This window comes from Colossoma macropomum, unplaced genomic scaffold (genome assembly GCF_904425465.1).
Source record: "Colossoma macropomum unplaced genomic scaffold, Colossoma_macropomum, whole genome shotgun sequence".
In the NCBI taxonomy this organism is placed as follows: Eukaryota; Metazoa; Chordata; class Actinopteri; order Characiformes; family Serrasalmidae; genus Colossoma; species Colossoma macropomum.
In genome coordinates, this window is record NW_023494791.1 from 26856170 (window position 1) to 26880299 (window position 24130).

At 43.4% G+C, this 24130-nt stretch overlaps 1 protein-coding gene across 2 annotated transcripts in view; it reads right to left on the minus strand.

Annotated features, from left to right (window-relative positions):
- adka (adenosine kinase a) overlaps positions 1 to 24130 on the minus strand; it is a 165340-nt gene that overhangs the window by 75958 nt on the left and 65252 nt on the right. For both annotated transcript variants that reach the window (XM_036574694.1, XM_036574695.1), the window contains exons 5-6: positions 13955 to 14127; positions 8246 to 8354 (exon numbers count right to left, since the gene is read on the minus strand). In XM_036574694.1, coding sequence (XP_036430587.1) covers positions 8246 to 8354; positions 13955 to 14127 — 282 coding nt within the window. The remainder of the gene's footprint in view (positions 1 to 8245; positions 8355 to 13954; positions 14128 to 24130) is intronic.

The following is a 24130-nucleotide window of genomic DNA, read 5'->3' on the forward strand; positions in this document are numbered from 1 at the left end:
CTCCGCCTGAGTACTGGAGTGATTACCCATGTTGCCTGAGCCCAGCATCCCACTGCCTCCCAGCTCCACATTAGCACACGCAGCCCATGTGACTACACTCATGTCAACTAATGATGGTTCAATTAAGCCTGCAAACATCGCTCCGCTGAGTAAACGGCCACCTAGCTCAACCCTGCGCAAATGCCTCTCTGATTCACAGCAAATTAGACACAGACAGCGAGATGTCAAATAACTCCTAACTGGCTGCTGTTGTGTGTTTGCACTGCGGATACATAAATGAAATTAGCAACGGGGGGGAGAGGAGGGGCAAATGGTTAAAGATGCAACATGCGCATAATTGTACAATTAGGCCTTGTCATCACATGAATTTTAGCATTACTGACTGCTATTAGCACAAAACAGTCAGCATCTGACTCAACTCCATCCATTTACCTTCCCACAGGAAGAATTTGTTTTAGAAATAATGCTGCAAATAAGCATTTAAAAGTGATTTCTGGAATGTGTTTTCACAGCAGGAGCTATTGGGGAACCAGAAACAGAAGACTACGGCACAAATCATCTTTTCACGTAACACTGAAGAAACATGAACACTAACATGCTCTGCCTGTTGAAAGACAATATTCGTCTGCTGATTAAACATATTTCTCAGAACAAATTTAACATTGTCCAGAATTAAGGGATGTTGTTAGTTTAGGTATATTATTAGCTTTAACTCCTTAAATGGCAGGATCTGCCTTTGGGTCCGAACTTTCATTACGCACTTCTACAAGCTAAGAATAACTCAGTCAGTTTGCATTGTAATCCATGTAGTTACTGAATAATGTGTCTTGGAATGTAATAAGTCTGGGATTTTAAGGGGATAAACTCCTTAAACTCCAAGGATCTTTGAACAGCGCCAGACTTTCATCATTTTTCATTCTCCAAAATACATAACTTGCATATTACTTCCACAGCAGTTACTGAATAATACATAGTCTTTACTGAAGGTTCATGGTGTTAATAAAGACTGCAGAATACAATACGGTTCTGTGCTGCAGGAAGCAGTCCTCACAGGGCCAGCCCCAGCCCACAACTCATTAGCATGTTAGCATAACAAACTGATGCTAGCCTTCAGGCATGGCAGGCGAGATCTGAAAATGCAGGTAAAGCCAGGCATCAACATCGACACCATGGCACCACGACATTAGATTTTAAACTCTCCACACAATTGAAGCAGGAACACAGCTGATCGCTTTAAGCGTGTCCGCGTCTAGTGACGAGTAGAAAGAAGGCCTAGCGGACGCCTGTCTGAGGCATGAACTCTAATCAAGATGAAGTGCGTTTACAAATCTATTTAATAGGGCTTGCCAAGAGTGACTCTGCATGTAAATATGGCGAGATTAAATTTCATCAGAGCAAAGCAACAATGCGACCAATCGCCTGCAGTCACAGAGAGCCTGCCTGCCCCCCCACCAAACTCACTCACTCAATTTGCATTGTGTGATCTTTCTGGGCGGAAGAGGGGGAGGGGAGGAGGGACGGAGTGTGTAGGGCAGCTGACGCCAGATTCAGCTCAAGGTCAGCATGAGGGCTGCCTGAATATGTGCACAGGAGGCTGTGTGGATGTGTGCATGTATGTGTGTGTGTGTGAGAGAGAAAGAGATGAGGGCAAGTTCTGTGTAGGTAGGACAGCACAGCACTGCGAGTCACCTTACTGCAATCATCAGTAAAGCCTTAATGAACAAGCTGTCATTATGAGTATAAAAGACACATACAACCTCCCATACACCACATATGAGAAAGAAAGAGAGAGAGAGAGAGAGAGAGAGAGATTAGAGTGACAAGGAGAGAGAGAGGGAGGGAGAGAAAGGGGAAGAGACAGAAAGAGACAGAGATAGGGGACGATGGAGAGAGAAGGGGAGAGACAGAAGGCAGAAAGAGCAAAAGAGAAAGAAATGGAAAGAGAGAGAAGATGGAGAGAAGGAAAGAGAAATACAGAAAATATGGGAGGGAATGGGAAAGAGACACAAAGACAGAAAAGAGAGAAATAGAAAGAAAAAGAGAGAGGAGATGGAGACAAGGAAAGGGAGAGGGACAAAAAATGAGAGAAAGAAAGACAGAAAGAGAAAGTAGTTAAGAGAAAGAGCGAGAGAGGTAGAAGGAAAGATAAAGTGGTATAGAGAGAGCTAGTGTGAGAGAGCGGGGTGTAGAGAGAGGTAGTGTGAGACGTAGAGAGAGACGTAGAGGTGTAGAGAGAGAGAGAGAGAGAGAGAGAGAGAGATATGTATATGCCACTTCATGGTCCAGGCTGTGTGCTGCTGTATTGTACCGGTTAATGGTGTGTTCTCTCTCACTCAGCGTCACTCTGTGCTGACATTAGTCCTGATGAGGCTCAGTCTGCTTTGTGTGCAGTCGAGCACTTAGAGCTCTGAAAGCCTGCAGTGTGCCAGCGTATGGTGTGAAATATAAGCGACACACGTAAGTAAGAGAGACTTTTTCGTTTTTGTTTTTTTTTTTCCGCAGGTGACACTTTCACAGCTACTGCCCTACACAGCCACATCCTCCCTGAATGGAGCATCCATTCAGTGTAACTGGCACACGTCTGCAAGAACGCCTCTTTTATGTCCCCAGGCTGTTCTAGAACCATCTGCAGCTGGGGCCTCGGAGGCCCTACTGACTCCTCCTTTAATTATTTTCATCTCTCACCCTCAGACACACCCTCCCTCCCTCTCTCTCACCTCCCTCATTCTCAACGTGACACTGTGCACACATTCCCCAGCCGGAGCGGTGCTGCTGTCTCTTTAAGAGTGCAGGGTTCTGTGCCAGTGGCTTCAGAGACTGTGTGTTGAGTAGGAGCAGGCAGGACTGGCACAGTAAGGTTAATGCCCTGGCATTATGCACCACGTATGTGCCAAGACTGATCAAATTACAGGGCACTGTATTGCAGCCATCAGGACACTGTAGCACTTCTGGGCTGTGTCGAGTGCAGAAATTGTGTGATCTTTTTTAAAACATACACTTAAAAGGCTTAAAAACATAAGCACATTGAAATTGTTTCAACCAAATTTTGCAGAAAAACAGCACTAGAAACTGGAATTTGCACCGTTTCCTCCCCGTGCTGCCGGAATCTGTGTGAAATGTCGTGTTTTTCTGCAGCCCCTGTTTCTGTCCCTCATTACAGCTCGCTGTGCACCACTCTGCCTCAGGATCCTCATTTCCTAGCAACAAGCCTGCCACCAAACATTTGGCACAAGTTCAACATCACCCCCTCCCCTCCCTCTCCCTTTCCCTCCCTCCGTCTGTGAAAGATGGCCGCTCTCTCGCTCTCTCTCTCTCTCTCTCACTCCGGCTCGAGCTGGATGTTGGAGCCTGGCGCTGGCCGGCCCCGGCGCGAGACTCCATTAACTCGCTTTTCATCCAATCACACCCTTCAGTAGCGGGGCACTCTGGGAACCCGCGCCAGGCTTCATTAATCAGCGCTTTACCGCACAAACTCCTCTACTCTAATCTGACTTACAGATGAATGGGTGAAAAAAAGAAAGAAAAAACAAAAAACAAAAAAAAGACAGAAAACGTCTGAGAAAAATCTTGAGAGAGAGAGAAGCAACAAGCTTAATACTCTATGAATGGAAAGCCATCGAGGTAAATTAAAATCGATGCCGGCGCTTCAAATAAATGGGATCCGTCGTTGTCGTGTTCAAACAGGGTGGTGTCTTCCGCTCGGAACACAAGGTCAATGGAGATTACTGTTCGAGGAGGCGTTCCTTATCACTGCACCCAAAGCACGGCGCGGCGCATTAAGTGGAGGAACGGTGCGCTGCATAGCCTCCACTCAGCCCCTCTTTAAAAAACAATCTCAGCAAAACGCTCGGCGGAGGGCTATCGGCTTGGCCTCTCCACTCTCGATTCGCAAATTGCCCTTGTTTACCATTAAACAAGTAAATCTGCGCTGCTGCCGGGAGGCGTCGGAGAGGAAAAATGGCAGAGCGCAGGGCTCAGGCTGTGTTTTTCTAAGGCTGTGACTCAGTAAATCTGACTAAAGCTTTTGTCTGTCAGTGGACAGAGGGGGCCATCAGCAGTCTGTCACTGCCGCTCGCGCGAGAGACCCCACAGGGACGACAAGGATATGAGAAAATCTGCACAAATCTCTGCTAGTCCTGCACAGAGCATCTCCGAGGGGGCAGATGCACCAGTGCTGGTCCTAGTTACTTCTATAGTGTGTCATAAATGAGTCTCAGAACAGCACTGAACTCCACACATACACTTAGTTTCCTCAGTGCTTCTTGGCTTGGACATGTAGTTCTTGACACTGATACATCTCATTTACAAATATGGTTATTTAAAGAACCATCTATTACAGGCATTTCCAATCTTTTGTAAGCTCATCAGCCTAGATCATTTGTCTTAAGTACCACCTGAGATTTTAATAAGGCGAAGATTTTTTGTGGTTTTGCGGTCAAGTTTGCATGTTTAGCTTCCAAATGTCTTTTCAAGAAAGCTGGCTTCATACTTTGGTTAGAAAGCTGTTTCAAACATTCCATATGCTTAAGATGATGAAGATGTCTTAGCAGCAAAGGAGGACTTAACTAGATACCTGTTGATGTAATCCATGTTAAACTTTCACAGTTACACACATAAAATAATCAATTTAGTAATTATTTAGTAAATCATAATGGATTGGAAACACAGAGTTCTCTCAGTTCTCATGAAGCACCTGCAATGCCACCACAAACCCTTGGGGTTCGTGAACACTTGGTTGGGAAAGGCTGATCTATTGAGAAGTTCTTCTGGGACACAGCTTCAAAGTAGCTTTTTGGCACATTTATTTTGAGCTGTACATCTGAAACTACCATTTTATTTTTTCAATCATTTGACTGCTGTATCTAGCACAAAACATACCGTCTCAGTTCTTAATTATGAACAGAACGACTGTATGAAGTGGAGAATCTGCCGCAGATACCGCAGACACAGTCTAGTGTTGATCCTCCTGCTGCTGAGGAAATTGTTCACATTCAAGGGCAGAAAAAGGCTTTCAGGACTCTAGAGTGGGACTTAGCTTTGGCCCATTTTTAAAACTATCCTCCCTGTAAATACCTCTACGATGAGTCTCCAGAGTGGTCCTCACAGGTCTATGTCATGCCTTTCAGATGGTGCAACATGAGCCCAACATGTTCTTTGTCTTAACTCTTTGGCATAAGGTTTAGCCAGCTCCCTAACTCAATGAGCTATAGCTACCCGTCTCCATGCATATTTTGAATGCTAGGTAGTGCATTACGAAGAAGGCAATGCACCACTAATGGAATAACTGCATTTATAAACGTATTTCTTTTGCTACCCATGAAAGGTTTCATGGAACAAATACCAAAACTATCAGAGCACAGGCATTACAGTTTCTAATTTCAGATAATGTGCTTAAGGTCCCAATATTAAAAATATTTGTGAGATATTAAACTTCAGTATCCAAAAATGAAACAAAACAAAACAAACAAACAAAAAAAAACAACAAGATAGAAATCTAACAAAACAGGCTTAACCAATCTGAGAACTGTCTGGGTGTGGTCCTAATGCATTAATCAGCACAGATGATTGGCATCTCTCAGTCCAACACTTTCAGCCCGTTCTGTCACCGAAGCCCAACTAAACACCATGGAACCAGCAACGAGAAATAAGTGAAACGAGCTCTACATTTGCAGCTGGTGTTGCAGATTACACTGCTGTATCCATGGCTGACTGTTCAGCTTTCATCTGACGACGTCCTAAAGAAGGTGAGGTTTAGGTACTGTAACGTTATACGTCGAGGATACTGTGTACGTGTACATTATGCGCCCACAAGCGCGAGATTAACCTACTTAGAAAGAAAACACAGATTTAGGTTTCCCGGGGCTTTAAAATTAAAGTGAGCTTACATTTCTTCAAAATTCTTACATACTTAAATAATGTGAGTGACTCATCAGTTTTATATGACGCAATCAAACAAAAAGACAGAAGAAGTCATCACTTGACTGAATTTGTCTAAAGCACTTTAAGAGGAGAGGCAGTTAGCGTGAGCAGATGAGGGTGGAATGATGCAGAGAGCAAGTGAAGGTCAATACTGCTAACAGCTGGACATTAGTGAGAGAAAGAAAGAGAGACGCAGGGCGCCGACAGACAGGCTGGTGCCAGGCTCTGGGACAGTTACATGCAAGAGGAAATCACTTACATAACCCTGCGTCAGAAAAACACACACACACTCACACACACAGTCTTCTAGAGAAGCACTCAGCACTCCTAACAGGGCAGATTTGTTTATTTGTCCAGGCTGCTCTGTTTCCATTCTCCATTAAAGCAACCAGGATTTGGACGCCGACCTCATGGAGGAATCTCTCCCCAAAATGGAGGTGAATATTGACCATGTGCTTGGTGTTCCTGTCCTGAATGAATGGACTGGGCACAGGTCAGGCAGGGTTCTAGACTACCTGGATCCAGCAGGATGCTACTCTACCACTAAGGCTTACAGGAGGTGACTGTGGTGCTGAGGGGATGAGCTTCAGTAATGAACTCTCAGGCTGGATAATCAATTCACTCACCTCTGCTCCAACACTGACCTGCCTCTGGCCAGGAGAGAAGGAGACACACACACACACACACACACACACACACACACACACACACACACACACACACAAACTACAGCCCAGGCAAATGCATTAAACATGTCTATGGAGTTTAGACCTGCAGTGCACCTGGAGAAGCTGCTATCACAGCTTTGTTTGGGCCTGTGGAAGAAAAACAAGCCAGCCCACTGGGACGCTCAGTGCTCCAATCTCAGCTGAAATTTGAGCCGCGGACAAACCGGGCTGGGCATCCACAGCACAAACTATTCCCTCTCCCTCAAGAGCGCCGGCTAACAAGCCCAGCCGAAAGCCAGGGCACACTAAACGGGGACAGCGCTTTCAATAAACATTGGAATGCATCCGCTCTCTCTCGCCCTCCTGCCACAGGGAAGCAGGCTTTCTTGGCTTTTACAGGCCGCACACCTCGACGTTCGGCACGTTGGCATGCTTACGCAACAGGAGCGGCGACGAGCAGTGACGGTGACACGGCGGAGGCAGCGAGCCGAGCGGCAGCGCCATCAGGGCATTTTCCCATGAACATCACTGCCTCATCCAGCCAAGTCAGAAAACACAAAAGGAGAGCAACAAAGCATCGCTGCTCTTTATTCATATAGCCCCCGGCTCTCTATTCAGCGAGCGGCAGTGTGATGAAAGTCATTTAATCAGGGATGAAAATGATTTGATTAGAGTGTCACGTTACAATGGTTGCCAAATTGACTGATTCCTGCTTGGAGGTTAATCACGGGCCTATATTACAGGTATCCACAAATGGATGTCCGACCCGGGGCAGATGGCAGGCTCCTTTCTCTTGGTGAATGGAGCCGAGAGCAAGTACTGACCCGCATGCCGAGCCGGCCCAATCACATTTGTAATGGCTCATTAACAGTCAGGTCGGAGTGTAATAGGGTTGCGCGCTTCACACCAACCTTGATTACGGATGATTACGAGCAACAGTTTGCAGCATCCACAGCACGTACCCTGCCTAAACTCTTCAATCAGGAGAAAAGCAGCACAGCTGACTGGCACAAACAACGCTGGCTGCTGGATCCCACTCATACACACACACACAAACACGAGGGCTGTTATTTTCTTGAGGGTGGAAGGTATGTGAGGAGAGCATGCACTGTAAATGAAAACGCTCAGCCCAGTCAGCGACCTTCACAGAGAGTGAGTCATCCTGCCCCCGAGTGACCTCTCAGTCAAACCCTTCACTCTCATGGGTCAGAGAGCCCTGCTTCTTCACGCCAGCCAATCACAATCTGGAAACCCTCGTATCCCCTGCCCTCCAGGGCAACTTATAGCCAATCAGCATCACTTGTATTCACAGTGTGCCCTTTTAAGGGCATGTAACAGAGAAGTGTATCTGATTGCTGTGGTGAGATCAGAGTAAGCTGCTTGGAACAGAAGCTCAGTGACATAACACTCAAAGAGCATGTCTCTACATCCACTAGGCCATTAGCTCTCTGCGTATACACAAAATCTCGCTCACTCTCACTCTCTGTCTACAGAAGGATGCAAACATCAAGAGTAAAGCATGTACCCTCATCCCTCTGATCACTAAACAAACTGCCTAGAAGGTCTAGTTCACAAATCATTTAAGTCTACTCCTCGTCACTCAGAACAGAGGTACATATTTAGAAAGTCAGAAGACGTGGAAATGTACATTTACTTACAGCGATGTAGTAGACTTCAGCTTTTTCTACCAGCTTCCAGTTCTCCTCCAAGTCCAGATGTTTGTCCTTCTTATAGCAGTTGGCAGCTGCCAGATTAGCAACAAGAGACCTGCAAGAATAAAAAGAGGAAATATAATATAATAATGAAAATAATAATTTGAGTTTAAATGAAATCCCAATCAACCCATTCCACTCTAAAAATGCATGCTAATTACTCTCAATGGCTTAGCAACAGGTAGTAATGAGCAGCTTTCCAGTTCATCATTATATCAAAGACGCTTTCTAATTGGCAACGTATATCACAAAAACAAGGTAAGTTAACAGTCCACTTTAAAACGGGGAATTCAAACAATTTTTCTAAATTTCTGCATGATTCATATAAGGCATAACAGTGCACTGTAGAGCATCTTACTGACAGATTTCTTTACAGTGGAGGTGAAAGGAACCAGTCCTTTTAAATACCATCCAAAATGACCAGTAACCCTGCACATCTTATGAGTTTCTATATGCAATGTTGATGATGCTGAAATAGTACCAAATCTGTTAAAAAACTGATTAGTGGTAAATTCTTATAATCGCCTTACAATGTCCTGCATATCCCTTTTGCCCCAAAATAATTAAAAAAAAATGATTGTTTTAGGCCAAAATCTGTCCAATCTTCACAACACAAAGCTTCAGGCAGTGTATTAATAACCACTTCACGTAATATGTTTCTGTGAAGGAGCTTTTAGAGGCATTAAACACTTTGGACGTCTGGTTCCCATCACCACCATTGTGAACCAGTGCATTTCACATCAAACAACTCTGCATTACTGCTCTGAATAACAAATCTTAACAGTTCAATTCTGAAAAATCTGTGGAAATTCCCTTTAAGCTACCAGACTCGAAACCAAGAAACACATCAGAGAGATCAATTTCGTCCTAACAGTCACGTTAGCCTATTTGAGCGGATGATGCTGCCATAGCCATTCTACATAGCTGTAGGCTGAATGGGGCTGACATATGGACACTGTTTTACAAAACAGCTGCTCGGTGTCAACCGAGCCAGAATTAAATATCAACACACCACTTTTTTCCACGCAAATGCCTTACAAGACCTTTCCCATAAATAAATGAACAAAGAAATCAATAATGTAGGGGAAGTGTGTGGGTCCGCCGGGACCACTGTTTCTCCATTAACCTCCTGGTGGTCCTCGCATCAACAAAAACAACTAATTCCAGTTTGAAAAACAACCTCGCTCATTATTCACTTGTTAGCGGGAGGAAGCAGTCCCCACAGGCTAGCCGCTATTTTGAAGTTGCATTACCCCTAGGAAAGTGCCAGTGCTAGGTACAGTCTCTCAGCAAATGAGAATCAATAGAACAGTAGTCCTGCACTTTGGAGAGGCAGCGCTAAACAGATTCAACTCCAGCGGCAGCCCAAGCACAGTGCTGTCTGTCATGCAGCTTCAGGGTATGTTGACAACACGCAGATCTTTCTAAGCAAGGAGGGTCAAATGAAAAACAATGTCATTGTCAGGCAAAAAACAACATGCAAAACAAACAAAATTGTTCTCACAGACGCATGCATGTCAATAAAACTCCAGTTAGCACAGCTCCCCTAGGATTTGCGTGACTATAAATTAGCCCAATACTAATATAAATAAATAGTTTGATAAATGAATCTGAAGCACAGCCTACAATTTAGAAGCTTAAAATCCATTCAACAACAATGATTTCAACGAAACAATTTTGTTGCAAAAAAGTATGAAACCAGTATAATATGATTAAAAGTACTTTTAGTTTAAAAAAATGAATGTACGACATTTTAGATCCTTCAAGAATAATGAACGGAGCGGTGGGTGATTTCGTTAAAAATGGAAAGCTGCTCCCGAGTGGCGCAACCGTCTAACTGTTGGCCCTATCATCAGGAGATCGCGAGTTCGATCCCTGGTGATGCTACAGCCATCCGTAGCCGGGAGTCTAAGAGAGCACAATTGGCCTCGCTCTCTCTGGGTGAGAAGGATGGCCCTCCCTCTCCCCCCATCACTCAACGCGATGCTAGTCAGCGCAGGCGTCTGTTAGCTGACGTAACAGATCTGGCGGTTGGCGCTTTCCTCCGAGCGCGTTCGGCTGTCCAGTGACGTTGCGTGAGCGGCAGTTCGAAAAGAAGCGGTGGTTGGTTTCACAGGTCTCGGAGGAAGCCTGTGTTAGCCTTCGCCCTCCTAGCGTTGATAGCATCGTGTGATTGGGGGAGTCCTAACTAGTGGGTGGAATTGGAAATTACTAAATTGGGGAGAAAATTGGGTAAAAAAGCTGTATAACTGAAAGAATTTGTTCAAAAAAAAAAGAAAAAAGAAAATGCAGGGTGATCACTCAGCTTAAGGTTGCTAAGATGTTGCTAGGTGGTTGCTATAATATCACAGGTGGTTGCTGCGGGGGGTTGCTATGGTATCACTGGTGGTTGCTAGGTGGTTGCTGTGATATCCCACCTGTGATTTCGCGGGAAGAAGAAGTCATTTACGATGACTGTAAGAAAAGTTCAAAATGCTGTACACAAGCACACCATTTCTGATCACACCAAACACTGTGGCGCTGAACTGGTGTTGAGATCTCAAAAACTTTGGGATGAGTTAGCAAACAAAAATGCAGCATAAATAAAAGTGCTACAATCGCAAACATTTTTTAAAATGATTCGTTTTTACAGGGGAGTTCCACCATTTTTTCTAAATTTCTGCATAATTCAATCATTGAGATGTAAAAACAATGCCATTTTCCCTGCAGAGAGACTGACCGACTCTTAACAGTGGTGGTGACAGGAACCAGGGGTGGATGTGTACAGCAATGTGTACAGTAATATAAGTAATTTACTTACTATGATTAAACAACCAGTGCACCCACACTAGTCTTCTCAGTTTTAGTATGCAAATGTTGACAACGTAAAACAGTGAAAATTTGGTGAAAAGTTATTAAGGTATAATGAAATGAACAGAATGCTTTGCACTTGACAAGTGGTGATCGAATTTTGAGGCAGATAACTTAATATACTTAACATAACTTAAAATAACTGCTGGTGTCTGTCTGTAACATTTAAATCAGCTGCTTTCAAATAACAGCAGTTATTAAGCACTTTTTTGGCTCTAGCTCAAAGAAAGATCCTAGAGAATTATTAAGTACTTCTAAACCACTGAATGGTAGGGTAAGCATAAGAGCGTCAGGGTGAGGGAAAGGTTAGCTTCTCCATTACAGTGGTCAAACCCAGTGGACAACAGCAATCAAACACGCTGCAGCGCCCTCAGTGACCTACGACCCCCACCCCCCCCCACATCCTGATCCCAGAACAGCAGCCTTTCAACTCGGCTTCCTGCCTACACAGTGTGCTCCGGTGTGGTCAGTGAGAGGGAGCAGGCCGAGCAGCCAGGGAGCAGCATGCAGATGCCCCTGTGCTGCTGGAGCAAGCAGGCTTTGGGAACAGTATTGATCAAAGCTCAAACATCCTGTCAGTCTATAAGCTGCGGGGGTGTGCACTGCATGTGTGTGGTGTGTGACCTCTGCAGTCTCCAGTAATGAAAGAGTCCGCTCTGACAGGTGAGGCGGTAATGAGTAGTCTCATAAGGCCATGGCTGACAGCTCTATAAGCCTGCACTCTTCAAAACTGGCTCCCATTAAGCGTGGCCCAGCCTGGCTAACACTGTGACGGGCGAAAACAAAGAGAACTCTCCTCATCATCCACTCTGTGCCTCACCCCCCGGCTCATCAGCACTGCCCACCACTACACGCACCCACTTCAAACAGCCAGCGCTAATGGGCAACACACTTCCAGCACGGGCCGCTTCCAACAGCTCTCTGCACCAGGGGGTGCGGAGAGGAGACCAATCCACAATAAAGGGCCCACGATGAAATGTTTTTAGGCTCCAGCTCAAAGAAAGATCCGAGAGCTGTGTCTTTTCACATGCTTACTGGGAAAAGTGCTTACAGTTCAGCTTAGGTTAACTTCATGATAGCATCAATGTAAATGTGCCAGAGACAGGCCTGTGCTGGTAACAGGGCCATCTTATTGGGGTAGCCAGGTGGAAAATAATATGGTAAAGAGTTAAACTGGATTGGACTGCATTTTGTCCTGTACACGCAGTTCAATAAAAGTTGCGGCTGAGCAATATTTTCATCTTTCAGCCACAAAAGTGTAATTCATCAAGCAAGAAAAACTGTGAACATCACACAAACGTCACCATTTAAGATTTTGGGGGTGGTGCTCTTTTGGGCTGGCACCTATAAGCTTATGTATTAACTCACGAATATAAGCACAATAATGTTCAGACAAACTATAAATATTACATCCATGTGTATATCTGTAGTAGCTTAAGGGTAAACCAGCACCACCCCCACCCCCAAGTGGTCCAACCCTACTTTGCTGATTGTAGCCAAGTCTTGTACAGCGAACAGAGATTAGATGATCTAGTATGCACCAAGAAGAAAAAGCTGATGAGGGAGGATAAGGACATATCCGAGCAATGAGAAACGCTGATCTAAACATGCTGAGCTAGCATTAGTTTGTAGCATATTGACTGTGTGATTATGTCACATTTAAAAAGAATGAGAGCCGAGACATGACTTTACTTCCTGAGACAGAAGTCATTTTTCAGTCTGAAACTTGTGCTCTGGTCTGAGAACGTCCCAAAATGTCCCATATGCAACAGAGGCGGCTTTTTGTACAGCCATGATATCTGCCTGCGGCAAAGAGCATATTTAACCAGGTTCTATAAAGGTGGTATTAATGTAGGTTATCAACCAACATTTAAAAGTTTAGTTCCACGTATGTGTGAGGAATACTTCCGTCTTGCTATGGTTTGCGTGAAACAAATCAATAAATGAACAACGTTTTTTAAAACTAGTGGTAATGAGTTTTTACCATCATTGGGGCCTGTTACCGCAATTAACTGCAATCAGGCAAAGGCCTAGCCAGAGAGAGCTATAAGTCAGTAGCTGAGCTATCAGATTCATATGACTCATCATAACAGGGGCAACAGATGTGTCAAGAGTTAGCTACATGCTGAAAAAAACAACAGCTGACAGAAGATGGACAACACATCCAATCCCATCTGAAGTTAGCAGCGGGGGTGGGGGGGTGGCGTTAGGATGGAGCATATATTATTCATCTTGTGTCAGCAAGAATGCCGTCTCTGAAAGGGTAAGCACTTTTTATCTGGTTCATTTGATCATTTTTCCTCTAAATAAGGACTAAGAATTATTAAAAGGGCAGAGCTAGTTAGTGATGAGCGTTTGTTTTTCTTATCATTAACCTGATCATATTTGCTCCTCTCCAGGGAACGGGAGCTTAAAGGTGACACCACAGCTCCTATAAAATTTCACCTGCTTTTATAGCCGTTAAAATGAATCAAAGTTGAAAACAATCTGCAGATATCAAATGGTTAGGTGGCACGTAATGCGGTCTGCCCACCTCATATATCAGCCTAGTCATGGAATCTGGCACCCTTCAGGGCCAAGTCAAGCAGTCGATCAAAATACCTCTGTGCTGATCTAACCCCGCTAAATAAATAAATAAGGAGCTCTGGCGGAAAGGAGTAGAACAGCCGGTGAGGGAACAGCCAGTCCCAGCGCATGGCGAGGTGGTGTGTGTGTGTGTGTGTGTGTGTGTGTGTGTGTTGGGAGGAGGGGGGTGTTATCCTGAGGAAGCGATAAAGGCCTTCCCGGAGGAAAGTGCTAGCTGACCTGTTGTCGCCGGTGATGCAGGCGGCACAGGTCCCTGTAGGCTCCTCACTCTGCTCGTAGTAGTGCGCATCCACATGGGACTCTTCAGCCTTCTCCTTCAGGATCTCCCCAAACCTATCCTTTCCTATACAGCCAAAGAAAGTGGCCACTTTGTGGGGCTTTTGGATCATCCACTGAAAAAAAGAACAGGAGAGGACAGGAAAAGAGAAAAAAGGGGGAATATGAGGGAGAGGGAGAGGGAGAGGGAGAGGGAGAGAGAGAGAGAGAGAGAGAGAGGAAAAGTGATTATTGTGAAATGTAAACAGATTCTGAATTGGAGCATGGAAATGACAAGAAAAAAAACTTGGTGTGACGTTGGATTTGCTGGGCTGGAAATAGAACTTCCAGCGTCTGGAAAGTTTTCAATGTAGACTGGTACAATTCCTGGAAAGGCAGTGGGAAGGCACTAGAGAGATTGCGACTGTAGGGCTGTACTCACAAAGCCCAGAGGGAGAATAAGCACTGAAAACAGGAAGTAATAGCCTTCTCAGAAGGACTGAGAAAGGGCTGCACAAAATATTTCTTGAAAAAGAGAAAAAAACTTGACTCAGTAAGTCAATGGTGTATATTAGCCATTTTGACGTCCATAAAAATCAGCTCATTTCATCTTTGAAGAGTGATTGTTCACTGAAATGACAAATGTTATTCAAGGATTTCTCCAGGGTGCATCTAAAGAGCTGCGAGAGTGTGCATGTCTTTTAACAAAGACGAGGTGGTTTGGAGAGAAAGGCATTACGAGAGACAGAGAGCAGGTCCGTAGAAGGAAATGGAGGAGACTGCAGCTGAAGCAGCCAGCAGCACATGCCTGTGCTAGACTAGATTAAAGTGGAACACTTATTCCAGTGCCCTGGATGCTGCCTAGCCACACAAACACTGTGACTTTGCCACTTTTATGGGGATAATGAAAAGGACTTTCCAGGTTTTTAGTGCTCTGGGCTTTAACCTCCAAAGATTTATTGCAGTATGCGATGCTACGCTTGCTTGTTTAACTGCAACCTTGCAGTGGCTGTTGATGGGGCCCCTTGTGAATGAGCCGTTCCTGCTGGCAGGGATGACCTGCATACATGAGAAATTCATCATTCGCACTAGATAACCATATCCATCAACGAGAGAAACACCCCAGTGTTTCAATACGCCTCGCCGCTAATTAATGCAGTAAACATGAAAACGTATCCTCAGAGGAAAAAACGAAGCAATATATGCAGGCTATAAAACTAACGCATGGAGCACTGGGTGATACCTTTGGCTCATTTGTTTCATTCTACTGTTTATTTCTCTAACACTAGATCCAACGTACGTGAAAATGCCTATAGTAATAACTTCATCCTACTACGGTACGCAACATGATAGGGTTGCAGAGTATCTGATAGTCAATATTGTCAAACAGGTCTTTGCAATACTGATATTGCAGAAGGCTGCAACAAGCAAAAATGCATTTTAAACAATCATAATGATTATTTTTTGATTATTGTGTGCTGTGTGCATATTGACCAATCTCAGATCTCCAGATAAGTGTTTTAATGAAACAAGGCTTTCATGTAATCCAAGTTATTGGTAGCACTTTTATTAAGTCCTAACAAACAGTAGCTGGCAATTTGCTGGCTGCTCATTACTATTTTATTAAGACTTAACAGTAATAGAGAGTAATAACGAAAATAGAGACTTAGAGATAGAGACTTAAATGTTGCACAAAGTATCAGGACACTAAATACACAAATAAAAATGCTCTGGAAAATGCCTGATTCATCATAGTTACTGCTTAATAAAATAGCCTTGAGCAACCAGTTAATTACCAGCTACTGGTCACTGTCACAGTAAATTTTTACTTCTTCAACCTAACGCAGGCTTGTGCTTATCCATATCATATCACATCACTGATTCACCCAGCATATCACAATCACATGTAGCAATACAATCGCAACACTAGTTTTTGTCTGTATCATGCTGCTCTACAATGCAGTGTGTCTAGATTACATACATGAACATCCTCTCATGTCCCAAGGTCACCTCTGCTGTTCCCTGCTGCCACTGTGAGCTGGCCACCAAACGCTTCCAGACTGCAGGAATGATCTACATACAAGCTGTTGGATTTGAAAGCAAGTGTAATAAACAATGCACCCCTGTCCTCATGGCTGGTTATCCATGTTTTGTTGCAGCTCTTTGTCCAGTTATTTTTAGTCTCCACTAAAAAAAACAAAAAACTAGCCTAGACGGGATTAAGAATACATGTTTGTAAGGCAACATGTTAACCTTTGGTTTTGGATTACACCGCAAACAAGAGTGCGCCCATGCTAAAACACACCCCCGATTCCGGTGATCACCAGTCCTCCCCCTGAAGCTCCACTTTACTGGAGAGTTTAGTTCCAACTTGCATCTAATAAATCTCCACCTACCCAACAACAATGCATCTGATTCAGCCAATCAAAGACTTCTGAAGAAATGAATTAGCTGGAGCAGTTGTCCACAGGAAAGTAGATCTCCAGGACCAGGGTTGGTGCTCCAGTCTGTTCTCTTTAAAGGTCCAGAGCACAATTGATAACACAAGAAAACCAGATAGCCTGCGAAACACTATCGATAGCTGATGGATAGTTTTTGGGCCAACGTTATAGCCACACTACAGGTTAACACCCGGCTTGCTCTCTGTTGGAAAACGTTGATAAGCACACCACTGCCCATTCTATGAGCTCCACTGATGTTATTACCAGCCGTATAAATAAATAAATAAATAAATAAATAAATAGTTGCCAAGGTCAGCCTGCCCAGTATATTTCATAATTTCAGTGGTGTTGTGTGCTAACCACAGATCACCACAAATGATGTCCCTGCTTTCACACTCACTTGAGATGGCCCATATTCTTCAATCTAAGAAACTGAATTACCATACAATCACATTGTGTGTTCACATGGTCCTCATCAATTAGTAAAGATGGGAAATGGTCACGCAATGAAATTCTAACTACCAGGTGTTTGCGTTTGGTTGGTCACTGGCAACTGTTACTTTTATCACGTGAACATGAAGGCCCAAAGCCAGTGGTTTAACTTGGGTAAATGGAACTCGTAGTTACCACTTAAATTTAATTTACAAGGTCCGTTCAAAACCAATAATACACGAAAATGATCAATTCAAGTACTCAGCATTTGCCTTTCAGCTTCTTAGCGGTGCGAGGATGGAGGCTTGAAAAGATCTGGTGACCCTGACAGGCTTGGAGTAATATTCTAACCTTTGCTATTGAAAAAAAACACATTCATAATGCACTTAAATTGAACCTTTTAGTCTGCAAACATGAGAAGTATGCAAATTGTAACAAAAGGTGAGGCCAAGGAAACACTTTTGCTTCATCTGTTTTCTTCTGTTCACAATAACAAAGATGCTACGTGCATCAGTGCAGCATGATATAACATATGTTCAAGTGCCTACGGTAATGATTTCCACCTTATGTACACGGACACTAGCTATTGTTACTGCTCATCATGCAGAGATCACAGCAGTGTCATAGGCCTGCAAATCAAAATAGAGCAACATCTCTGTATCTCTGCTCTGATTCAAATCACCAATGTCAAAAAAAAAAAGCCCTCACACGCAGCCAATCAAACACGCCCGTCTGCTGCACAGCCGCTAGTCTATTCGTCTTCATCTCCTGCAATAACCCCCTCCTGCTGACAATTACTTTCAAATGGGGATCTAAATAAAAGATGATACTTCCATTAAGACAAAGAGCTATCTGCAGGGTCGCGGTGAGGTCGGGCTACACCGGGCGAGGGGATATTCATGCTCAGTCACATCCCAATTATCCGCCAGCAGCAGTGCTGGGGCGTGATCAAATGGACGCGAGGGGCGCTTCATTACGCTGGGGGGATGAAGAGCAGAAATTAGGCAGCGGGCAGCTCCTGCTGCGCTACTCCCCCAAGCTACGCACACTTAGTTGTGCGCTAACAGAATGCGGCTGCATGCAGGGAGATGCACATACACTCTCTCACACATATGCAGCGTGCTTGAGAGGTGAGAAACCACCGGAATGCTTCTTATAGACAGAAGGGGTATCATATTTCCTTTTTTTTTTTTTTTGAAAAGTTTGACAAGGCAAGGCTCTGCGGGTGGCACATTGTTAAGCAATTTCTGACAGCATAAAACTCAGGCAATGAGATACTGCTTATTTTTTAATTAGTTACTTCAGTATTCATATACGCACAATTATGCAATGTTGGCATTAGCTGACAGGTAACATGTAGTACTTTATTTGAGGAAAGAATGTTTACATGTTTCTTTGCTCACTGTCCATTTTACACTTAATGTACTGGTACACTTTGTAGTTCTACAATTACAGACTGTAGCCCATCTGTTTCTCTGCATACTTTGTTAGCCCCCTTTTGGCCAGCACTTTAATGATCAGGACCCTCACAGGACCACCACAGAGCAGGTATTATTTGGCTGGTGGGTCATTCTCAGCACTGCAGTGACATTGACTGGTGGTGGCGTGTTAATGTGTGTTGCAAAGGTACAAGTACATCAGACACAGCAGTGCTGCTGGAGTCCACTCACTGTCCGCTCCATTAGTCACACCTACCTTGTTGTCCACCTTGTAGATGTAATGTCTGAGACAACAGCTCATCTACTGCTGCACAGTTTGCGTTAGTAATCTTCTAGTCCTTCATCAGTGGTCACAGGAAGCTGGTCACAGGATACTGCTGACTGCATGTTTTTTAGTTGGTGGACTATTCTCAGTCCAGCAGTGACACTGAGGTGTTTAAAAGGTCCAACAGCACTGCTTTGTCTGATCCACTCATACCAGCACAACACTATACACAATACTAACACACGACCACCAGGTCAGTGTCACTGCAGTGCTGAGAATGATCCACCACCCAAATAATACCTGCTCTGTGGTGGTCCTGATCATTAAAGATATGTGTGTGTGTGTGTGTGTGTATATATATATAATTGCTATTATGGCTATACAGTTCAATATTTGCATTTTCAGATGAAAACACAAGACTTTCTCAATCATTCATGGGGCTCGACACAGCAGCTTAGTTTTGTATGCCATTAATGAGCTTGAACCTATCACGGTCCAAAATACTAAAATATGCTAATGAGAGTATGTGCCAGGCGAGAGAGCCAGCACAAATCCAGTGCCCGAGCCTCGAGAGCCCCGAGCCACAGGAAGCGGCATGAGTCCACGCTGCCAATGTCAAACCAGCATCATCTGGCTCTTGTTAAGGGCAGCATGAGCACCTGAGCCAAGAGGGAGAGAGAGAACTTGTTGCTTGACCCCTCATTGCCTTAGCCCTCACGACAACGCCACCGGAGTCAAACAGCACTAGATGTTAGCACTAGAACCTTGCACTGGCTTAGCAAGAAAGTCTAATCAGCTTTACATAGAACCACATAGGTTTACTGTGGCTCACTGAAGCCTCACTGATGCAGGTTTTGAGGATAAAGACTCAAATCTGTGCAAGTAAACCTGTGTTTTTGTGTAGCTTAAGCTACTTTTAAGTTATAGCCTTTATAGCACCAGAGGCTAATGTTACCGCAAAAGCTAAACCACCAGCTACTCCGGCTGCAATGAGGCAAGTTTAGAGGATAAAGACTCAAATTTGAGTGAATGAAATCAATAATAGTGGGAGCTTATTTTTGGTTCTGCTGCCTCATCTGTCCAAACCAACAGAGACAGCATCCAGGGTAATGGGTGGGGGCCATTTACGACTGCTGTAATTATCCACAGATCTTCGCATTCTTAATGAGTGTTGAGGTTTATGGTGCATTTTTTTTCTTGGGCATAACAATACAAGAAAAGAAAGAAAGGAAAAAAATAAAAATAAAAATAATAATTATACACACACACACACACACACACACATACATATGCATAGACCATATATTGTCTTTTAACTTCAGAGGTACTTTAACATTTTAAGTTACTGCAAACCAACAAAGAAAACATCTAGGTGTCCCCAAACTTGTGACTTACAATGCATTTCACCACAACATACTTGAGCAATGATTCAAGAATAAATCTAGTGTGTGCTGTGTGTTCTGCGCTGGCTCTGGTCTCACTGAGAGGCATTAAGAATGACATGCTGCAGATGTGAGGAGCTCTGTATTGGGACAGGATCCAACGCGTGTGTCCCAGTGGCCACCAGCAACATCTTCTCTCCGAGCCCCTACACTGCTACTACTGCCTCTGCAGAGGACAATCAGGCTGCAGGACCCCAGAGTGTAGGGAGGTAGGGCTGCCTGCTCAAAATGACTGAAACAGTCAAGATGTACCTGAAGCAAGTGATGAAGCATTTTTGAATATCCAAGATGTTTTCTTCTCTGTGGGCCATCACTAGAGAGATAGATAGATAGATAGATAGATAGATAGATAGATAGATAGATAGATGGAGATATAGATAGATAGATATATTTAAAAAAAAAAAAGAAGGGCACCAATTCAGGTCAGGATGTGACTTTAACCTATAATCCTATATTAACAAAAGACACAATACATGTGATGCCAAGTGCCTGAAATAAGGTTTTTTGAACACAATGCCCGATTAGAGTGTTTTGGCAGTACTGGCTAATGGCAAAATTAGATTAATTTGCTGTTGACACACTATTATAATCTAATCGCATTTAGCTTAGTAAACGCAGTCTTAAACAATGCCGGTGAACGCTCCTTAACCTGCAAAGCTCCTGGATCTAGTAGACATGCCTCAGGATTAAAAGCCCCTCTGTAACCTGATGGAAAGCAACTCCGATTACAGGCTTATCAACCTGGCAAAACTGCAGCCCACTATTTATAGAGCTAAAATAGCAGGCCGGCGGCTGCCGCACAAAAGTGGCTGTGAGCAATCTGGCACTTTCCGTCTGTATGAGCTAAGCTGCCTATCAGCGGTGCGAGGTGAACAATTCCACTGCAGAAAAACTGATGTTTTCACTTTGCCCTCTCTGTGCTGACATGAGCCATCAGATTTGACTGATGAGTCTTTTGTATTTTCGCAGTGCTCTTTCTTTGAAGCAAAGCAAAAGTAGCACTTGACTACAGGAAGAGAAACAGAAGGGGGGGGGAAGAGAGAGAGAGAGAGAGAGAGAGAGAGAGAGAGAGAGAGAGAGAGAGGGAGATGAATGTGAGTCATATCTCTGAGGATGCAGGCAGAGTACAGACTAGCACAGACTCTGCTGTCACTGGCCGCAGACACATGAATAAATAAAGGCATTATAATGAAGACAACTCGCCGTCTGCCCATCAGAGGCTGCCAGCCTGGCACCAAAGCCCAGGAGGGAGGGAGAGAGAGATGGAAAGAGGAAGAGAGAGAGAGAGAGAGTGAGAGAGTGTGAGAGAGAGAGAGAGAGAGCGAGAGAGAGAGAGAGAGAGAGAGAGAGGCCTGTCACTGAAGGGGGACAGTGATGTGCACTGCCTGGCTGCATTAAATCACTCATCACTATAGGGTTCAAGTCTCTGCTCTCTCAACAGGATAACAAGCTTTGGACTCCTTTCTTTTTCATTCTCTCCCCTCTCCCCCTCCCCATCCCTCACTACTGGCCCCCCACAGAGTGAAACATCTGGTCAGCTTCTCTTATCTGGTTCGTTTCATGCTCAGGTGACCGTGCATGCCATCTCCAACATGTAGCCCCTTGTCCACTGTGTCATCTTTTGGTTTGCAGTTTAGTCACTGCCTCTGGCCTTTGCCCAAATCAGGGACGGGCAGTTCAATCTACCATAATATCCACATTTTTAAATGAATAGTGCTGAATGTCTCTGCAAAAAAAAAAAAAAGGGGTATGTCACATGTAGGGAAGCAAATTTTGACTTATTCTTTCAACCAATAGTCAACCATTATTAGCTTGCAAATCATCATTAACTGACAAACTTAATGCCAAAATCAAGGACGAGATTCATCAAATATCAGTTATAAAATGGATACTTCAGTTCTGAAATAATAACGTCAAATTCAACGCCATTATAGAACACTTGGCACAAGCAGGTCTATAAAGTACACGGTCAGAAACCTTATTAAACACACCCTACATAAGAATCTGACTTTATTTAAAAGGGGCTGAAAACTACAAAATGTTCAGGATTATATGACCAGATACTAAAAAGCTGATTAAATAACTGCAATATATTATATGGGCTACAGAATGTTTTATATATTCTTAAGTTACATAACGGCTGGGAAATGACAATATTTACCATTATCGTGATAAATTAAGCCGCAATATGAGACAGTATGCTTTTCTGAGCATATGTTAGATATCGTCAGAAATTAAAACCACTTCCCAATCTAATGTTTGATTACAAACAGAACAGTCCTTTTTTTCTTGGACCACGTACAGTACAGTCTGTGAAATGTTGAAGATTAAGCATTGCATTTGTAGTTTTTGATACCATTTTAAAAGTGGCACTACTTTATCTTTTCCAAATTATCAGATGCCAGAAAATATATTGTGACATATCGTGTATTGTAAAAACTCCTAATAGTATCATGATATTACTTTTTTTTTCATATTGTTAAACCTTATTGACCATATATTACTAGCTCAAGTGAAAAATGAATAAAATGCCATGATGGGGGATAGCTTTGACTCAAAATACATCAGGAGCTCTTCAAAACAGTGCCTGGCCATTGCATCCTTTCCTTTAATATTGCTTTCTATTACTTATAAAAATAGTTACTGCTTGCAGATATTAGCTTTCAAATGTTTCTGTTATTGTGCTATTGTCCTCTCAAAAAGTGGCCCAGAAGATTACTACTTTTAGTTACACGCCTCATTCTTTTAGATCTATTTAGCGGAACCAATTGCCTATTTCACCTTAATGCATTCAAAATCGTTCCATAGATTTAATGATAAACCCATCTATTTAAATAGGAACAGGGTTTATTAACTTTTTTTTTTTACGAATAGCATTGGTTGATTTTTTTTTTTTTTTATTTGTCAGTTACATCTCTGGTAGCAAACTTAACCAAAAACCTATTTTAAAGTGAAGATTATATGCAATTTATTTCATTTTTAAAATTGCACAAACCGTATTTGAACCAATTAGATAAACAGATACCAAAGTGAGTTCAAATGTTAGGGGAGTTTGAATACAGGCTTGGAATACTAGTTGACATTTCCGAATGAGTACTTGAATACTCATTTTCAAAATTACACCTAAAAACAGTAATATTTCATCCATCTGACGAAACGTCAGATGGATGAAAGCTCCTACTTTAAATCAGTGTTCCAGGCCACGCTGGCTGGCTAGACATGCGTATCATGTTTATCATTTTCTGCATTTTTTGCTTCACTTGCACGTGAGTGATGTGTAAACTCCACAGAGATATTCAAAATAATAACTTATTAAATGTGATGATCTAGCTGGTGTGGTAGCCTCAGAGCCGCTCTCGCACTGTACTAAAGAAACAGATAAGAACAGGAGAAAAAAGAGCTACAATTCCTGCCCCAAGTGCTTATGTGACAGTTGGAGGCAATAAGGACTGGATGCAAGATGCTACTCAGATAAGGATCATGATACTTACACATTTGCGACGATTCATCAAATTTGTGGTACCCCCATGGTATACCAACCTTTTTCATGCACACTATTTGCTAAACATTTGTCTTCTCGTCTGATAAAGCGCTCCTACCCATTTTTTCCCTCAGGCATCTTTGCTCTTTTGGCTTTAATGGCGATGTGGAAACCGGCGTAGTTTGTTGCACTCAAAGTTGAGGTGAAGTGGATTGCTGGTAGGAATTTATGATGAATTCAACTAAACTAGCTATTGTATTTAACACTTTTCACATATTACCCTTTTTACCTAAACAGAGAACTAAACACAGAATCAAACAGAAACATAAAGGAGTACGCGAGTTATCGAATTATGTGGCCCAGCCTGGTCAAACTGTGGCGGACAGGAGACACATCTGATAGTGCAGGCCTGTCAGCGTCATCACACACACACACACATACATACACACACACACACACACACACACACACACACACACACACACACCTCCTCGCCACAAACCTACTCTTCCCCACCTCCCCCATCTACAGCACAGGGACAAAATAACACACTGCCACGCTTCACTGTAATCCTAGCCATTTCAGCACCATCTAATTTTCTCCCAGTGAAGGCAGTGAGAGGGACTGAGCTCAGGGAGAC